The sequence below is a fragment of the Tachypleus tridentatus genome, chromosome 10 (assembly GCF_004210375.1).
Source record: "Tachypleus tridentatus isolate NWPU-2018 chromosome 10, ASM421037v1, whole genome shotgun sequence".
In the NCBI taxonomy this organism is placed as follows: Eukaryota; Metazoa; Arthropoda; class Merostomata; order Xiphosura; family Limulidae; genus Tachypleus; species Tachypleus tridentatus.
In genome coordinates, this window is record NC_134834.1 from 63,213,097 (window position 1) to 63,233,100 (window position 20,004).

The 20,004-nt window shown below is 32.9% G+C and overlaps 1 protein-coding gene across 1 annotated transcript in view; it reads right to left on the minus strand.

The window, feature by feature from the left end:
• Window positions 1–663: 663 nt before the first annotated feature.
• The window catches only part of LOC143228088 (RYamide receptor-like), a 59,535-nt gene continuing 40,194 nt past the window's right edge, over window positions 664–20,004 (minus strand). Inside the window, exons 2-4 of the mRNA XM_076459417.1 lie at window positions 17,518–18,397; window positions 13,230–13,668; window positions 664–1,454 (exon numbers count right to left, since the gene is read on the minus strand). Coding sequence (XP_076315532.1) covers window positions 13,285–13,668; window positions 17,518–18,318 — 1,185 coding nt within the window. The 5' untranslated portion in view covers window positions 18,319–18,397 and the 3' untranslated portion in view covers window positions 664–1,454; window positions 13,230–13,284. The remainder of the gene's footprint in view (window positions 1,455–13,229; window positions 13,669–17,517; window positions 18,398–20,004) is intronic.

Here is a 20,004-nt window from a genome sequence, read left to right on the forward strand (position 1 = left end):
TAAAAGGTAACTTAAATAATGGTGGAATTTATCTGAACATTTTAAAATCATCACAACGCAACTTAACGTATGAAAACCTTTACCTCTCAGCAATGTTATAAATTATTTTACTTAATTTATCATTACTTAATTGCGCTACAAATTGATCTTGGGTAAGTTTTTAACATGCTTTAAGAATATTGCAGTATTTCTAAGCTATCACTAGAGGGGTTACATATATTGTTTACTCTTTTATTGCACCAAAATTTAACATATCTCTCCTTCATTAATGACATTTTAACTAACTTTGTTTTCAATATTATTAAATGTTAGAGTTATCTTTGTCATCAGAATAAGAATATAGGTGAAACATAATAAATTTTTCTCAGTGTCCCCCTCACCTCAAATGCCAGATTCGATATGTCTTAATATAATGTAGTTTCAAATAAATATTTTGAATAATACCTTACTTGATTTCTCTATGTTGAGAATGAATTTGTATGTTATAAGCCAAAACAACGGAACCAATAAGAAAATCATTTAGGTTTAGGAAATTACTATAACTAATGAAATTATGAACATAGACGAGGATAGCAGGATTGACAATCACATTTAAACCCCTCACCAAACATAGTCGCCCTTTTAACGGCCAAATGGTTAAGGCATTTGGCCATGGCGGGACTATTGAAATGAAGATCATATCGATTGAAGACAGTTTACACAAGTTATTTAGCATGATACTAAACAAAGAATAAGGACATATTGATATTTATTAAAACTTAACAACAAAGGGATATTTTGATAGAGAAGAGGTTTGTTATCAATATGGCAATAGGGGAGAAAAGTATTTTTCAGTTTCATATCTCGTAATTCATGTTATCGTGAATGTGAACTTTCAACTATTAATAGACAAATCATAAATTTATATTCCCATTTCCGTCCCGGTTATGATTAGAGGAACCACCAATAAATATCATTTTAAATAAAAATCAGACTACAGTTCCTGCAACCATTAGAAAGAAATTTTGCGCAGGCATCAGGAACGGAGATGAAACAAACAAGTAATTTGAAAGTGTGTTATGGTATTGTTGATCGATAACTAACTTTTTACGAAATAGTTTAACACTCTTTATTACAAACGGCATTCATTCAGCTGGTTTTCAGAACGGGAACTGCGACGTTTTGGAGTCCTTTCCATTCTAATCTTGTTTATTTTATTACAAAAAATTCGGTGTGTAGAAGAAAATGTTAAATCGAATTCTGTTTCTCTAAAGCTATCTGTACAGATGCGTGGCTCCCTGTTTTAAGTTGCTTTTTTCATCATCGTGTCTCTGAATACACGGTAAGTGAAGATAAATTTGTCTGAACCACGTTCGAAACTTGGAATTCATCTCATAGCAGATGACAGGATTGTAGGAGATGTGGCTCATTGCTGTACTCAAGGTACCAGATCGATGGATCATGATTCACAGTCACTATTAATATGTTAAAAAGGAACAGAAAATGAAGAATGTTATCACAGTTATCATCATTTTTTTTAAAATTGACATCTATAATTTGAAGAATAAAAGTTTGAAAATCACAACTTGCAAACAAAATGTAAACTAATTTTATTTTAAATTAAATTTAAGAGTTTATCATTCAACACCATAAAAATAAATATGTGCATTTCCTTATTTATACGTCATCGATTGTTTAAGCACGCGACACCAGAGAGTTCATACTTATTTACAAAAGCCCATTTCAAAGGAGACAAGAAACATTACTTTTTACAGGTATATGATCATAAACACCTTTCTCATCACTTCTCACCACCACCTATATAATCTACTCTACTGTTTTTCATATTAATTTTTGATCAGAAGATAAATAGCATATTAAACCTTACTGACATATTGTAACCTTGTAACGATGTTCCCAAGGCAATATATAATATTTAATTGAGTTGGAGAACACTCTTATCAAATACTGCGTTTCAGACATCCATGAAAAAAGAACTATATACGTAGGATGATCAAATTAGGTTTAACAAGAACATTCATTAAATTTTACAAGGTAATCAGCTTTCTATAATTCCATTTTTCTTGAGATCAACAAAATAAGATTCTCTTGTGTAACCGTTAAAGATTCTATGTGATTACCTTAGATCAAAGTTGCTGAAAAATAAAAATATTAAATCACATGTTTGTTCTCATCTTCTGACATGTTTATGTACCGGATCATGCAAATAATCCTTATATAAAATTATAAAAAGAACGTTGTTTTTTTCAAAATTAATAACACTATGTAACACAAATTTTTTTCATGGATAGTATGTGTTATTTCTTAATTGCTTATGTTGTAAAAGCACATAAAATGGTTATTATTTCCTTCAAACATTGTTTTGTGACCTGGATAATGAAATTTAGAAATTAACCTATTTTCTATGTAAAAACGGGCAAATTTGAACATTTTTATTTACATAAGTTCTGAATAAACCAACATGTGAATCAAGATTTACATGTATTTATACTAAAGTTATACAAAAATGAACAAAAATGTTTAGAAGTGAGTGGTTTTTTGAGATTTGCGACTGTAATGTAAATCCTTTTCACGTATTAACTCTTAAATATAGTCACCCATCATTATTTTCGTTATACGCTCCTTGGTAGCGGTGTTCAAAGCCCAGTATATCTTGGTGGAAGCGCTCCTCTGAGTGTGCTCCCATGTTTTCCTTAAATTTATCAAGATGAATGTCAAAAATATGGACTTTCAGGGACATTCTGCATCCCATTTTGCCGTAGTTTTTTGCCAGAGCCTCAACAATTTCCAAATAATTTTCGGCTTTTGGTTGCCCAAGAAGCCCCGAATCACTGCGAGAGAGCTTCCCCAAGCTTTCTGTCCCTTCCTACTGAGCTTCTTGGGGAATTCGTGCACTCCAGGATATTTATTTGTCTACATCCTCTTCTGATTTGTTGCTCTCTTCTGAGGATGGCTGCTTTCTCTCTGGCGGAGTGGGAACAGGGAGTTCTGGGCAGTATGGCACTGAGGCGATGGATGATGAAAGGTCCGGATACATGATAGCAGATCCATTCTTACCAGCACAACATTTGGAAGCGTCCACCGTGCAAAAGTAACAATTGCTTGAGTGGTCAGTGGGTTCACGCCAAATTCTTGGAATAGCGAACTTTATGGTTCTCTTTTCCCCTCTGTACCATCCTGCAAATGAGCAAAAAAAAAATTGTTATTATGAAAAATAAATTTATTTCATCCACAACTAATGTGTAAGAGGTTCATGAAAAATATTTTATATGTGATATTTTTTTCTATACTATTGGAAATTTAAAAATATATATTTAAATTTTAAAAGGTCTCAAATTTGTATAATATAAAATATTACTATTCAAGCAAGCAAAAATTATCTGTCTCACCTTCTAGAGTTTTTTGCAGTGCTTACAGGTAAAATGAGGTGCCCAGGGTTTGTCTTGATCCCCGACAGGCATGTCGAAATATGCCTTGTTGGCTTTACACATTTTAGCAGATGCTGTGACAGAGTACGTTTTCGCTCTTGTCTCGATAAATTGGCTACATACATAGAAGAATGCATCTGGAGAATGCTTGCATCTTCTTGATGCCATATGTGATAAACTCAGATAGGTTTATGTGTTCACTTAGGCAGCTGGAACTAAAATAAAGTGGTGAGTGGTGAACCCCTGTATATATATTACTATGGAATGTTCTAGAAAATTCTAAAAGATTCTTGAAAACTCTGCTAAGTCCTACACCATACCAGAAAATTCTTTAAAATTCGTGTAGGTTCTACAATATTCTAAAAAGTTCTTGAAAACTCCTGTAAGCTCGAGAAAAATTATCTATCAGCTACCCAGCACTGAATCTACCTGGAATGTTCTGGAAAATGGATTAATTTGAAAATTTCATTACTCAGGTCACAAAAGCAAAGTTTGAAGAGAAAAATAGTTTTTTTTTTCCATTTACTTTAGGCATAAGCAATTGGGAAATAACACTTTCTGCTCAGGAACAAAAAAAAAGTAAAAATTTTGTTACATAGTGTTATCAATGCAAAGGCTTTGTAGGAGTGAAAAGAATCCACAAAATATTGTAACTGGTCTTTCTAATAATAATTTGTTTTAAAAGTGTTTTTTCGTTCATTTCGCTAGATTACAAGGAATTATGTATTTTATACTAATCACTTAGCACGGTAATGGCCCGGCATGGCCAAGCGTATTAAGGCGTGCGACTCGTAAGCTGAGGGTCGCGGGTTCGCATCCCGTTTGCGCCAAACATGCTTGCCCTCTCAGCCATGGGGGCGTTATAAAGTTACGGTCAATCCCACTATTCGTTGGTAAAAGAGTAGCCCAAGAGTTGGCGGTTGGTGGTGATGACTAGCTGCCTTCCCTCTAGTCTTACACTGCTAACTTAGGGACTTTTAGCACAGATAGCCCTCGAGTGGCTTTGTGCGAAATTAAAAAGAAAACAAACAAACAAAGCACGCATAGTATGCTGAGGTAGACTTATAAAATAGGGCTTGGCATGGCCAGGTGATTAAGGCACTCGTCTCGTGATTACGAGGGTCGCAGGTTCGATTCCTCGTCACACCAAACATGTTCGCTCTTTCAATCGTGGGAGCGTTATAATGTGACGGACAATCTCCCTATTCGTTAATAAAAGAGTAGCCCAAGAGTTGGCGGTGGGTGGTGATGAGTAGCCGTCTTCCCTCTAGTCTTACACTGCTAAATTAGGGATGGCTAACGCAGATAGCCCTCATATAGCTTTGCGCAAAATTCAAACAAAACCAAAACAAGAAAATACTGGTCACTGTATTCAATCTATTATTTTATGATACTAACAAATAGCTGTTGAAGTTAAGTTTTCAACTTATTTGAAAACATAATTGCCATTATTGAGTGTTCCGCAGCTCATATAACATTAACATTAGCCTGACATTCTACCACATATATTTCTATAGGAAATTAATAAAAAACGGAAAAGTACAACTTAACAGTGAGTTCAGGTTATAAGCAGATATCATTTCCAGGTTTACTAAATAATATTTTCATTCCTGGTTGCCAGATAGCAGTAACATTCAGTTTAAGTGTTTTTAATTAAACCTGAATGTGTGTTTGTGTGTTTTCTTATAGCAAAGTCACATCGGGCTATCTTCTGAGCTCATGGAGGGTAATCGTACCCCTGATTTTAGGGATGTACTAGCGAGAGGCATTAAACCTGAATTCATGCAAGTGACATGAATTCAACATTTAGTTGTAGATAAAAGTTATTCTTGAATATACTTGACTACTTATATAGTGGAATTATATGGTTTTGTGTATTCATCCTTGTCTTATTTCTGCACTTTCTGATCTTGTCATTCCTACATCATATTTACTTTTTGCATGCTTTACTTTTAGTTACATATCATTCATAACAAGTGGCAGTGTCATGGCTAATAATATTCAGATTTGGCCGTTTCGTTGACGTGAGTCATCCCACCTTCTTATCTCCACCTGTTTCTCGAAAATTACGCAAATGTACAAAAGGACCATCTGCACCAGCAGTCACTTACACCCTTGTGCAAATTAATTAAAACAAGACAGAAAATTACGACTTTTTCAATTTTCTGCAGAGTAATCCAAAAATTACTCACAAATTAATACATGATATGACCGCCTTTATTTTTCAGAAGCTCATTAATCCGCTTTGGTATCGAGTCCACGAGTTGACTGCAAATTTACTAATTTTTGGATCGCGGTACCACACCTCAATTATGGCCTCAATTAGCTTATTTTTCGTATTACAGTCTTTTTTCCGAAGTCTTTCTTTACAAATCGCCCAAATATTTTCAATAGGATTTAAGTTCGGAGAGTTTCCAGGCCAGTCCAGCACCATTATTCGCGTTGTAGTCATAAAATTCTTTACAAGTTTCGATGTGTGGCACGGAGCCAGATCTTGCTGAAAAATGCCAGATCCATCTGGAAATCTCTTTTCAATTCTGAAACGACTCTTCTCTGCAAAACTTCAATGTACTGTGGTCCTCGCATCATACCATTTGCAATATGTAAGCCTCCGATGCCATAGTAGCTGAGAAAACCCCAAAACATCTTCTTCAAGGGATGTTTTAGGAACTGATTGATGTGAGATTCTCGAAGTTTCTCACATGGAGATCTGCAAGCATGCAAATGTCTTTGACCCTGTACGAAGAAATAAGTCTCGTCACTGAATAACACTTTCCTCCATTGTTCTATCGTCTAGTTCTTGTATTTCAGACCCCATTGATACCGTTTTCTCTTCACTGAGTTGGTAAGAAGTTTTCTTTGACTGGTCTCCTTGCCCTTCTAACGCAATTCCCAATGACGTAATATTCCTCAAAATTTCGTCATATATCCCAAAAATAGATCGACCGTACTGCAAAACACAGCTAATGATGCCGTCTGTGTGAAAACAAAATGACTATTAAAGAAAATCAGCGGGTCCAGCGAGCCTACACCGGACGCCATGCTGAAAATATTGTAAAATGACCATTTGTTTCAATTAATTTGGACAAGGGTGTATGTTGAACTGAATACCTAAAGGGGAAATCACTGGTAAACACTACCCATCGTCAACTCTTGGATTACCCTAATAAAGAAATAAAATTTTCTTACTGCTCCTATATCGTACACATAGCTCCAAAGTGTGGAGTTGGAATTTTTGTAAATCGCGATTCGAATCGTAAACAGTTTGGCACGCCATGTACTAGGCTATACCTGGTCTGCTAAGGTACCTCCTGATATTCTAAATACATATGAGAAAATATATCTTAAAACCCTCATATATACACTTGCATTACAATACCTTTACTATTGTTTAACAATGAAATAATTATTGTTTAGCTACCACCTGAGGCACGCCTAAGGTCAAGTCTAATGGTGTAATAAATGATTAGGCAAGTGTTTTAAACAAAATTAACAACTGGTTTTTAATACTAGTCGCTACTGATGTGGTTCATATATTGGATTTTATTGTGCATTTAAACACTCAAAGAAGAAACAACTGAAACTACTCATTTTCTATGTATAATTGATTTCAAATAGTGGGATTCTTCTTTAACTTTTGTGTTTAATTTATTTATTGTTAGAGACCCGGTAGATAGTTTAGAAAAATTTTGTTAAGTTTTAATTATAGGGTTAACAACTATACGATTTTTTATCTTATAAAATTTGTATGACATATTGCAGGAGATACTGATTTCACTAACTGTTTTTTAAAACGTAACTTTTGAGGCTGTAAAAAGCTGCTTACAAAATTTGAAAACTACTATAGTTAGCATTACAGAAAAAATGTTACAGAGTTTGTTTTGTCAAAAACCTTACTATGTTGTAACTAAGGTGAGGTTTGTATTTTATAGTGATTCTATGGATTCATGGTTTACGACCTAAAACAAATCTTTATGAAAGTACCCCATGAGTCAAGGACAAATGCTGTTTACTGGCTGCCTTCTCTTCAGTCTATTTGTTGAAAAATAAGGAAAGCTATTGACAACTAGCAAACAAAAAACAAATAAGCGTGCGAAATGTTTTTTTTTTACTTTTGTTAGCACATAAAGACCTGGACGTTGTTCGCCTATTTTAAACTTTAAAGCATACATAGTAAAGCACCCATACAAATTAAAACCTCGCGAAAACTAGCTCAGAGGGTAAACATGAATGGTTTGGTTTGAATTTTGCGCAAAGCCGTTCGAGACCCATCTGCGCTAACCGTCACTCGTTTTAGCAGTCAACACCACCCACCGCCAACTCTTGGGCTACTTCTTTATCAAATAATGGGATTGATCGTCATATTATAATGTCCTCACAGGTGAAATGACAAGCATGTTCAGAAAGGAGATTCGAACCTGCGACGTTCAGATCATGAGTCGAGTGCTCGAACTTCCATACCATACCAGAAAAATGAAAAAAACAACTTACCAAAGGATGGTCGCGTAAGTTCATGTAAATGTATTTCATTGATTATGTTTATAATACATTAATAAAGCTAGCTTACTAAACATATGTCATTAACTTATCATTGAATTCAATGTTGTTTTGAGAACAGCATATCTTGTGTAAATATTATATCTAATTTTTTTATTATTAGTTTTTCCGATTAATTTATCAAATTTGTTTACATAAATAAATATTCATAATGTTTCCTACAATGTTTCTTAAATTTATTAAAATTCATAATAAAACGGCAAAAATATATGCTTGGAAAAATGATTTTCTAATTAATCATAAGAGGATAACTTATAGAAAGGCAAAACACTTGGAAGTCTTAGATATATTCTGTAAATAAATGTAATGTGATGTTATAGACATAGAGAATTAATATTTGAAGCTAGTATTTCATTTCTTAAGAAGGAATTCAAGTTTGATTCCTGGCTACACTAGACAGATATGACTTTTGTGCTAAATGACATCCTAATATCTGTTGAATTACTCTATTGGTGTGTTCAGTGTCCTGAAATTACAATTTTTCATCTCTTTCGTGCACAAAACAAACGACAATTTGTTGTTACTGACAGAAATATAATAATGTCCAATTCAGTATTGACTATTAATATAGTAACCTTGGCAACTACTACTTCTCTAAATAGGCTAAACTAGGTTTTTATTCGGATCCGCGTACAATGAATGATATTCTTATATTACATTTAAAAACACATGATTTTTGACGTTGCACGTTTCATCTGTAGAAAATGAAAGATTCAATTCGGCAAACGAGTGTGTGTGTTTTTCTTACAGCAAAGCCAAATTGGGCTATCTGCTAATCCACCGTAGACTTACTGTTTTACAAGCGGAAGAATCGGCAAACGAAAGACAAACACAACTAAATGATGAGCTACAAAACTTGTTTATTATTATTAAGAAATGAAAGTAATTTAAGAAAATCATACAGGAGTTCAAGAAGTCCACTGTTTAGTGTTGTTATGTGTAGCAATGTCAATTTTGTTCTTTGTCAGAGAGTATTAAATGTTCACTAGTTTCATATCTTCGTGTGCGTCCACATTTTGTGCTAATACACTATAGAAGAGTCAGAGAGCAGCACCTACTACCGATTATTGAGCTATTCTTGTGTACCTAAATAGTGGGATTTGACAGTCATTATTATACGGCAACCACGGCTCCAATGTACAGTCAACGATTTATTTTATTCATTTTTTCTTCGGCAACGAAACCGAACAGTGAAGTCATTGATTTACAATCTAACACACACTAAGGCTATTAGGTCATGTTTGTCCTTTATGATTTTGTTCAATTCTTAAAACTATGTCGAAACAGACACTAAGATATTCATGTAAATGGTCTATCTTCATAAAAAATATGAAAAGAGATAGAAATGGTTTGTTTTGTTTTGAATTTTGTGCAAAGCAACACGAGGGCTATCTGCACTAGCCATCCATAATTTAGCAGTGTAAGACTAGAGGGAAGGCAGCCAGTCATCACCATCCACCACCAGCTCTTGGACTACTCTTTTACCAACGAATAGTGTGATTGACCGTCACATTATAACGCCTTCACGGCTGAAAGGGCGAGTATGTTTGGTGTGACGGGGATTCGAATCAGCGACTCTCACATTACGAGTCGAGTGCCTTAACCACTTGGCCATGCCAGACCGAAAAAGAAATAAAATCCAACTGTGTGAAAACATTTTGCGATATATTATTTTTAGTTCGTAGTATTAAGCTTAGCCTAAAGATATGTCACTTAATTACTGAAAATATGTGTGAGTCATTCTTCTTGGGCTTAACTTGGTTTCGTAATTAATTTGCTTGTTTTATTTTAAACACACGAATTTATCAGAAAAGGAACGTAAATGTTACTGTATTTACAAACTTCTATTTTATTTGAAAATTATTAATAATTACAAATCTTGAAAAATTGTTTTTTGTTAAAATTAATCCTCATTTAATGTTCTTTTCCAACTTTTTATTAATTTTCAGTGTATGAGTTCCTTTGATTGATTTTCAATCAGTGCTAATGTGTACTTCATACTAAGTTAGTTATTAAAGTTTGCAAAGTTTTAATAGAAACAGTGAATCTATATAAAAATCCACATATGGTGTTATTGATATACATTGCTGGCCAAAATCTTAAGGCCAATGAACATAAAAAAAAAAAAATATGCATTTTGCGTGCAACTCACTACTGAGACCTCTTGTTGGGCATTTCCTACCCTCTTTAGGACTTCTTTTTGGTATGGTCTTAAGCTTTTGACCAGCTAGTATGTTAAGCTAATTTCATAGTGTTCACATTTTCCCTATTAAATGCTAAAAGGTTTTTTATTTTTATTTTCCCTTTTTCTATTTTTATCTTTCGAAGCTCTACTCCAGTAAGTGGTTGAGTCTAACAACGCAAAATGTATATTTTTCTTTATGTTCATTGGCCTTAAGATTTTGGCCAGCAGTGTATATATATTTTGGTTCATGTTATTAACGTACTTCGAATATAATTTTTCAATAACAGCTATTAATAATAAAACTGATACACGAGCTGTTGTTTGGGTATGCATAATACTACTTGTATTAAATAGGTAACTCTGATGCGTAACATTTAAAAATGTTCTATACATGTTTCAGTTTTTTTACCAACAACAAAACAGATACACATATTTTGTTTTGTTTCTCAAAATATTAAGCTTTATTTGTTATTAATACTTGAGATTTTGTCTTTTATACTTCTTTGTACCATGCGTTATTAAGGTCCTCACTTAGTGTTTTATTTGTGCTATTTTCACTGCAATAATAACCAGGACATACTGTGGCAGTTAGTACACAAAATGTTTCAAGTTGTCAAGCATAGAGTGTATAAATAATAGCCATAAGGTGTTCTTTAATAATATATGTTAAATGCAATTAATATCTGATGAATTATTTGGCATTGGATTTAAAATGACATAATCTTACGCTCTCCAAACCCATTTTGAACAGTATTAACGAGGTGAAGTTTGTTATTATCGTCTTGTAGAGGTTGCTGTTCATCATGGCGGAAATGCAGAATTATGTGTTGGACATGATTTGCATCTGTGTTTAAGTGTACTATTTTCTATTCGCTTGTCTGAAGGACTAAAGTCCCACACACCTGCCACGAGAACGTTCTTCACACCTCTATTGTCGAAATAACGCAGGGCAGAATGTCTTTTGTGTGTGGGCCCGGCATGGCCAAGCGTGTTAAGGCGTGCGTCTCATAATCTGAGGGTCACCGGTTCGCATCCCCGTCGCGCCAAACATGCTAGCCCTCCCAGCTATGGGGGCATTATAATGTAACGGCCAATCCCACTATTCGCTGGTAAAAGAGTAGCCCAAGAGTTGGCGGTGGGTGGTGATGAAGTGGTTGCCTTCCCTCTAGTCTTACACTGTAAAATTAGGGACAGATAGCCCTCGAGTAGCTTTGTGCGAAATTCAAAAACAAACTTTTGTATGTTTGTTTGCATTTTCAGAAAATCTTACCACCCTGTGGCACACGCTTACGGTTATTTATAGTTGACAGTTTGTTCTCCAAAGATCACTGATGTTGTGTTATCCTGTTTGTATCTGTACTTGTCTTTACCCGTATTGAAGAAATGAATCAGTTACACCACAATCTGACGACTGTTGCATTTACAAGTTCAACTAATTATCGTTTTTTAACTGCCTCCAGCGATTGGCAGGTTTCGTTTTTTTTCCTAGTAAAAAATTAATTCTCTTACAATTGCCATAATTTTCAGGCCTTGCCAACTAATTCATTTTTGAGAAGACGGTTAAAGAAACTGTATTTTGTAATGATGTTTCTGCTAGATAGATATCCATTATTAGTAAAATCAAAGAGGTGTTCTGCATTTATAGGGTAAATACATGGAGTGCTGTGGTAAACTGGCCAGTCACATGACTTCAATAAACCTTACACATAAACAATGAAGGCATTTTTTACGATATTTCAAGTATTCAATATTGAAATATTCATAGTTTTACACAACTAGACACTTTTTTCGAATTTTACAATGAAGTTACATAAAACGGTTTCTAACAATCACAAAGCGGCCCTGGCAGTTACGAATTATGAGAGTTACCGTAAAATATAGTGAAATATGATATTGTGTAAGTTTAAAGAATGTCCGTGGTCAGTTGCAGTAACTTACAGAAACATTTAATACTGGATTGTATAATACTATGTATTTGGTTACATGGTCTGAATAAACTGCGAGTCGTAATTAGGGTTCTTCTCGTTGGAAATGCATGTATGGTTACATTATGTTCAACTGAATATAAACACTCAGATATTGATCTAATTCTCTTTAATACAGCTCACCTATGTAAAGTATTAGGATTTTAATCGTTATTTCATGTGATTAAAAGCTAGTTACAAGTCGTGAAGCCATAGAACTATATATAAGTGCGTATACATACGTAAAGTATATTATTTTTATACTTCTATACATATACCATCTTACGTTACATCCACGCATATATATAAATATATATATGTGTGGGTGGGTGCGTAGGTGGGTGTTACCCTGTGATAAGTTTCTGCTTTCAGAAAATAAATAATACTGACTTTTTCTTTCTTTTTTGATAACTTTACTTCTCAAACGCTACCACTCAAATAATGTAAAAAATTGGAGTACGGTTGAAAAAGAGGCATATCTGTAGTAAGCGTTATTCTGCAGAACATTAAAGTAGTACACAATAATTATATTATTTTCATTCTTTCTATCATTTCTATATCAGTTGGCAAGAGAGAATACTATCGTATACGCTAAGTTGATGTTAAATAGACTAAAAATATTTACGATACCTTTTTTGGGTATATTTCCTGTACAAAGTAACCCTGATGTTTTAAAAGAACCATCATGTTTTTTGGGATGTTGTTGTTGTTTTTCCACACTAATTCAATTCATTGATATCAATAGCTCGAATTATTCTCGTATGATATAAATAATCTCAAGCACTTTAACCTGTACAAAATTTGCTTTACAGCCAAATTCTATTTCTCTCAAAATGTACGAACTGGCAAAAAATGTTATAGATCAAACAATGTTTTATGAGTTTCAAGAAGTGATAACAGGACGATGTGAAGGAAAACATAAACTAATTAGATTAAGATTTATTTATTCATTGCGTCATAGACAGGGAATTGTTCGTCTGTTAAACATTGTCACTATTAATAGTGTTTTCTCATAGGTTTTACAGTTTAACATAATGGAAAAGAAAGGATAGTCAAACACACACACACACATACACAATGAATTACTTTACTTACACATGCCAGTCGTGTAAACAGATGTTGCAGATGGTGCACTGAAGAGTTACTTCACTTAGACATGCACCTTTCTAGGGTGCGCTCTGCAACGACCATTATTTGGAAATGCTTGACCACGCCTAGTGCTTTGCGACTGTCTGTAGTCAGTTGATATAACGAAGGAGTGAAGAGGGTTATCAGGATGTTGTCGCAGGGGCATACAACAAATGAAGTGGAAAACACGAACAAAACCTGCCCTGTATTTGGAGTTCATCCAGCAATAGATGAAAGGGTTGCAGCAGGCATGGCTCATTGCTAGCCAATGACAAGCAAACCAAATGTATTCGATATGTGGGAAGTAATAGATGCTTGGGTTATGGTCTCCGGCAACTAGCAGGGTGTTTAGGGGTAGCCAACACAGGGTAAAGGCTGTGACACACGTGATCATCATTTTTATCATCTGGAATAGAAAAGTGTGAAGAAAAAGTAGAAGAAACCGCTGGAAAGATTTGAAATTTAATCCTTATAGATTCAAGGATCTAAAGTTTTCTATCGTGTAACAAACATTAATTGCAGTTTTAAGTTGAAAACTGGAATTTAATTCTCATGACTAAGAAAAAGAAACATAGTATTGCTATTAGACTTTTATATAAATTCATTAGTTAGATGAAACTCCCTGTTATTTCAGAATTTCGTAAAGTGAGAAATTAAAATATTTATTATATATTTGAAACTAAAATATCTTCAACGCTTGCAAAATGCTTCAGTTAGAAAACTAGTAAGTGACAAAAAGACAGCCAAAAAACAACAATATGACACTATGTTGATACTGAAATGTGTTGCAACTGAAGAATAGGAGCAGAGAAATAAAAAAGAAATAATGAGAACATTTTCAAACAGTGACTAGATCCAAACTTGCTACAAAATAAAAGGTTTGCAACGTTTAATATATGTAAGTAAAACAATGTAAGTTTCTTAACACATTACCTTTGTTTAACACCGTTATTAACAGTTATGAAGGAAACTATATTCTACATAGCTATACTTGCATTTTGTACTTATGACAAAGCTACTGTTTATAATCTATTTAATTCATAATTTTCTTTCATTGTATTCCTGTTTCGTTAATAGAAAATCCCAACCTAAAACAGGCTATACACTGTAAGCTGTAGTTTAATTGTATTAACTTCTTAATATCAAGTTTTAACTGAATAACTTTACACGTGGTACTCGCAGTTAAAGGCACGATGTGACAAACGATCTATTCCCATTCATACGCTAGTCTTACTTCTATAGATAATTTTCTTAGTAGTGGCCACTGTCCCAAGTTTTGAAACACTGATCAAAGGGTAGGAAACCAGTCAGCAATACCCTCCAATCCATCATTCAAGTTAAGGGATTGATAACACGCTTATAATATACCTAAAGCTTAAAGTACGAGGAATATTTTACGATATTCCACGGATTCAAACCTGGTTCTTCTGCTCTGAAATCTCGAGCATATGGTTAACACGTATACAAACAAATTGTAGGTTACTCTAGGCTTTGAATTATTACGAATAATATAGAACATTTGAATCAATTAAACGTGTTAATATTTTATTGGATGATAATATTAAATTAAAACTCCTACGTAAATAGGAAAAGTAAAATATTTACGCGAGAAGTGTATTACTTTAAAGACCTCGTTAAATTATGGCTACGAAATCTTAAGCAGCTTGTCATGTCAGAGCTTATGTAATATTTTTGCGCATTATATTGAAACATTTACCATTATGTGATTAAGACAATAAAAACAGTAATACTTAAAACTTCAATTAGTTAAACTTATTTTATTAGTTTACGTGAACAATATTTCTTTTGTAAAGACTGACATTTCGTATAACAATGTAGTTTAAACTTTGTAATAATACCACATCCTATGAGTCAGTAACTGTACTGCTTGCTAAAGTAGTGTCTTTATAGCTAAAAAAGTCATATTCTAATGGGAAGTGTTTTGCTAATGAAGATATTCTAATGTACCTTTATAATTGAAACTGATTTCGAACTTTCCTAATCTTTCTAGCCTTTTTATGTAAGGTCTCGCTTTATGTCTTTGTTTGGGAACTTTTGTTAACGTATTATTTTTTAGCAGCGAGAGATAAGACATTAATAACATAAGTGTAGAGTTTAGAATTTTATTTAAAAATTGTAGTTATTACTAAATATCTGATACAAGTTATTCAAATGTATTTAGTTAATATTACTGATATCAAGACACAATTCCACGTATTTTTCAGAAAGCGTTACATAAAGTAAATAACAAGTTTCAGTCCATTTAAAGTCTTTAAAAGTAGTTATGTTGTACAACACATGAATAATGTTACATGATATGGAAGTTTGAGAACCTTTAGAGATGATATCGTCTAGGTTCCTATAAGTAGCTAATGATGAAGAGTGACACTTTAAGTAGTTATGATATAGGACACATACACAATTTAAGTTTAAAGTGTCGCTCGTATGAGAACTGTAAGTATTGATCACAGATGTACATTGTGGAGTGGTCCAACGTCTGAAGGTCTGTCTTCCACCAGAATACGTTTTATAGGTCTTATTCTGTCGCGCGGGCTTTGAATTCAGTTGTATTTCGACTGTGTAGTTCTTAGATTTCAATGTAATTGGTCGGTTCAACCTTATTTGAATTGTAAAATTAACAATACAGATCTGCCATGTGATTTTCTTAAAATCAAAATATATCCTTCTGAAAAGATATTATTACCAAATAAAGATAGTTTATTATATTTAAAAGCTATCTCTATGATATAAGACCATTTACTCTTCCTAGTTCTCTACTTATAATCTGTTCTAATTCACAATATTATCATTGTACTTCTGTTTCGTTAATAGAATATTCCGTCTTACAACTGGATGCAAATTATGAGTTGTACATGAAGAGTTGGAACAGATGCAGAGTTAACACAAACATCTGTTCTTAATTGTTAAGTTTTAGCGAAATCATTTTACACTTGAGACTTGCGATTAAAAATACAATGTGATAAACGATGTATTTCTATTGACACGTGGGCCCTATTTCTGCAGAAAAATTTTAAAATTCCAATATTATAGTTTATATTTCCAATTTTATTTGTTTGTCTTATATGTGCAGCACAACTGGTTTTTGACCTAGCTTCGTTTGAAATTTTGAAAAAAACAGCAAAAAACGCCTCCACAGTAACATTAGTTCCGTTATGCTACGTAATCTTCCATTTAAATATCAAATTTAACATAAATGTTTCGTTATCTTCATATGTTTATCTATGCATCTATATATAAAAACTTATTTTTTACCTTATCGGAATTCCTGTCACTGGGTCTATCGTAAACTTAATATTTAGTTTTTCATATATGGAATATGTTGTCTTGAAAATATATTCTGTAATTTTTAACACGCGATTTGATTTAATTTTCAATCGTATAAGAAAATTGAAATTTTTATTTTCGGTTTTCAAAAAAAAATTATAAAATTTTGTTCATGAGCCACTGACAAATTTTAGCCCATTTAGTTCTAATTTGTAAAAAAACAAAATTATATGATGTAAAGAGAAAATTGTTTAAATAATACTAAATGCAGTTAGCAAAAATAATTTATTTTCAATCAGACAGATAATAATAATAAAACATGACTTATTATAATATATATTTTAATAAAGCTGAATTTAGTCTTTAACCAGTCAAGAGAAGGTAATTATATTAAATAATTTTTCTCTTTAATTAACTACGTTTGAACTCTAAAGAAAGCTTTAAAACGAAAGCTATAATACAATATTTATTTAAGTAAAAATATATAATTTGGTTTTTATAAAATGGACTTTTAATTTGATTAAAATTCTGTCAAAGCAAAGTAGATGAAATTCTAAAAAAAAACAAAATCAGTCATACAGTAGATTAATTAACCACCAAAGGTTCTACCATTGAAAAAACAACTTTAGTTTCATTATATTTTCTTTTTGTAGAATGCAGTAAACTGCTTGTTGAAAATTAATTAATATTAGTTTATAACTATGCATAAAGATCAAAGATAGCATAAACCATACTAAATATAACTTGGTATAAATTGTCAACTGGAAGTGTTCCATTTTTATATAAAAGAGAGACTTTTAATAAGCACAGTCTTTCATACACTCCCTAGTTATATTTATTTTTCGTTTTCGAAATAAAACAAAGCTTTATATGGAGTTAAAGTAGAAATATAACAGTACACAAAATGATTCCACACCTTAAATATTTAAAGAGGATATTAATTAATATCTATTTCTAATACGTTACTCACCTTTCGTTTCGACGCAGCCAATCGTTGATCACGAGTGTTTTCGGCTTCGCCTGGAGTTTGTTTTCCCCACACGACTATAGCGATCTTGGTGTAGGTAAATATAAGTACAATCAAAGGAAGGAAATACTGTAGAAGCATAAGGGCCATGCTGTAGTAATATCTCTGCATGGGTGTACTCCAATCTTCAGTGCAACGATAACCCTCAGTGTCGTTCTGTGGAACTAGCTTGGAAACAATGGCTGTCGGTAGGGGTGTTAGCAGCGCCACCAGCCACACTGCAAGAATCAGTAGCTTAGCCTGCAACTTAGTCATTCTTGGCCGTAAGGGCTTAATGATAGCAATGTATCTATCTATGCTAATTGTTATTAACGTGTAAGCACTAACAAATACAGACACGGCTTGAGCATAAGTGAAAATCACACAGAAAACAGCACCGAATGGCCACTGTCCAAGAATAAGATTGACCACAAAGGTGAAAGGAATGCACAGAACAGCCATTAAAATGTCCCCGACAGCAAGGTTAACAATGAAAAAGTTGGTCACAGTCCGCATCCGCGGGTCAGAGAGCACAATATAACAAACAATCCCGTTCCCACCTACAGCTGCTAGGGATATCGCTATGTACATAATATACATGAGAACCTGAACACCTATAGGGACAAGACTTCCGTATGCAGAAGTAGGAGAGTTCGTATTGTTATCCATCTTAGATTCAGGTATAAGATCCACAGAAATGTTAAGTCCAGTGAATACTGTCGTTTCCCATTGTCCAAATATCGAGTCGTTAATAATTTCCGCCATTTTGGTGGTGATTTGATATTGGATAGCTGATCAAAGGTTCTTTTTCATAGGTTTATATTGAAAGGGCATTTTGCGCCACCTGTAAAATATCACAATTATTAATATACACGCTGTTTCACACAATGTCTACCTAACAGTACAAAACATTTAAGGTTGTTTTGTAAACGACAAGTAGAAATAAATGAAATACCAGGAAAATGACGAAAACAAAAACTTACTTTTGAGACACTCTATTGGTAATCAAGAACAAAAAAGACCACAATTAAATCTTTGTATAAGTAGAACGAGTGTTGTTCTGAGGTTTAAACGTAAGGAACTTTAATCCAGCGTTTGTATAAGCAGAATCTGTTTAAGAGTAAGACTGAACTATAACAAACTATAATTCAACTTTGTATAAGAAAGAGGAGTATAGCTATGACGTCATATTTTTCACTAAATTTTTATAAGACTTTCAAGAAAAATGTCTTTTTACACTTTTATCAGCCAAGTATGACATTAAATAAATATGTTTCAACTTATCTGAAGAAGTGAAAATTTAGAGACGCGGTATTTGAAACCCAATTCCTCATAATGAAAGGTTTTCTCTGATAAACAAAGTACTCGGGATAGAATGTTTGCAGCTTCATCCTTTAATTTTTTAAAAAGTAAAAACAATTTCCCTTTATAGTAAAAGGTATTTTATTTACCAAAGTTTTCGATAATTTGAAGATTTATGATTGTTTTTCTTGTTCTGCAATTATTCAAGTTCTTAAGGTGGCTGGCCCTCAAGAGGCTGTATTAGAATTGTTATTAAAAACATTGTAAATATCAAAGTACCAAACTGGAAAAATTAATAACTCCGTATGGTATACGTCTTTAACAAGCTGGCGAATAATAATTACACTTATCATTAGACCTACAATATTTTTAAAAGCATCGAGAGAAGTTAAAACGTGTTATGTTTAAAATGTAATAAATCTAACACAAACTTTTTATGAGAAGTATAATTGTAATATCCTCTCATATTTAATGTTTAATATTAAATATTGCATTAAACTCATATTTTATATTCATTTTAACTTCTGTTGGTGAATATTTTAAACTATATATCTTAGACATAACTGTACCTCATTAAGAAAAACACAATTATTGATGTGAAAGCTTAGAAATCGTATTTTATTTTTATTTTAGTTCACTTTTAAGTGTATTTGTGTTCAGAAAATACAGTTTAATAGGTGATTAACGAAGCAAACACACATATTAAGGTATAAATTATTTTTTTTGGTTCCATAAAAGATTTAACATCCTTGCTGATATATTTTATTGTTCATTGAAACAAACGAGTCTCATATAATCAAACAAGAATTTCACATTGAGTTTGTAATGAAATATGTTGTTGCCATTTTACCCCTAAAAACGAATCTTCTCAACTATCAGTGATTCCAATGTAATTTTTCCACCTCCAATTTACATCCAAAGGCAGTTTTTCACATTTATTTACAACCTACCTTATCTTATTGTATGGGAGTGAAGTTTGACATAAACGCAAAGACTAGAGACATTATAGCATCAAACTGGTTTAATGTTAGGGCTAAATGCCTTTCCATCTTAGGGTATTTATATAAAAGTCCTTAAAAGCATTTTAAAAACTTAAATGAACTACAATGTTCCTCTTTGTTTAATTATTGTGGCTTACTCTTATTTCAG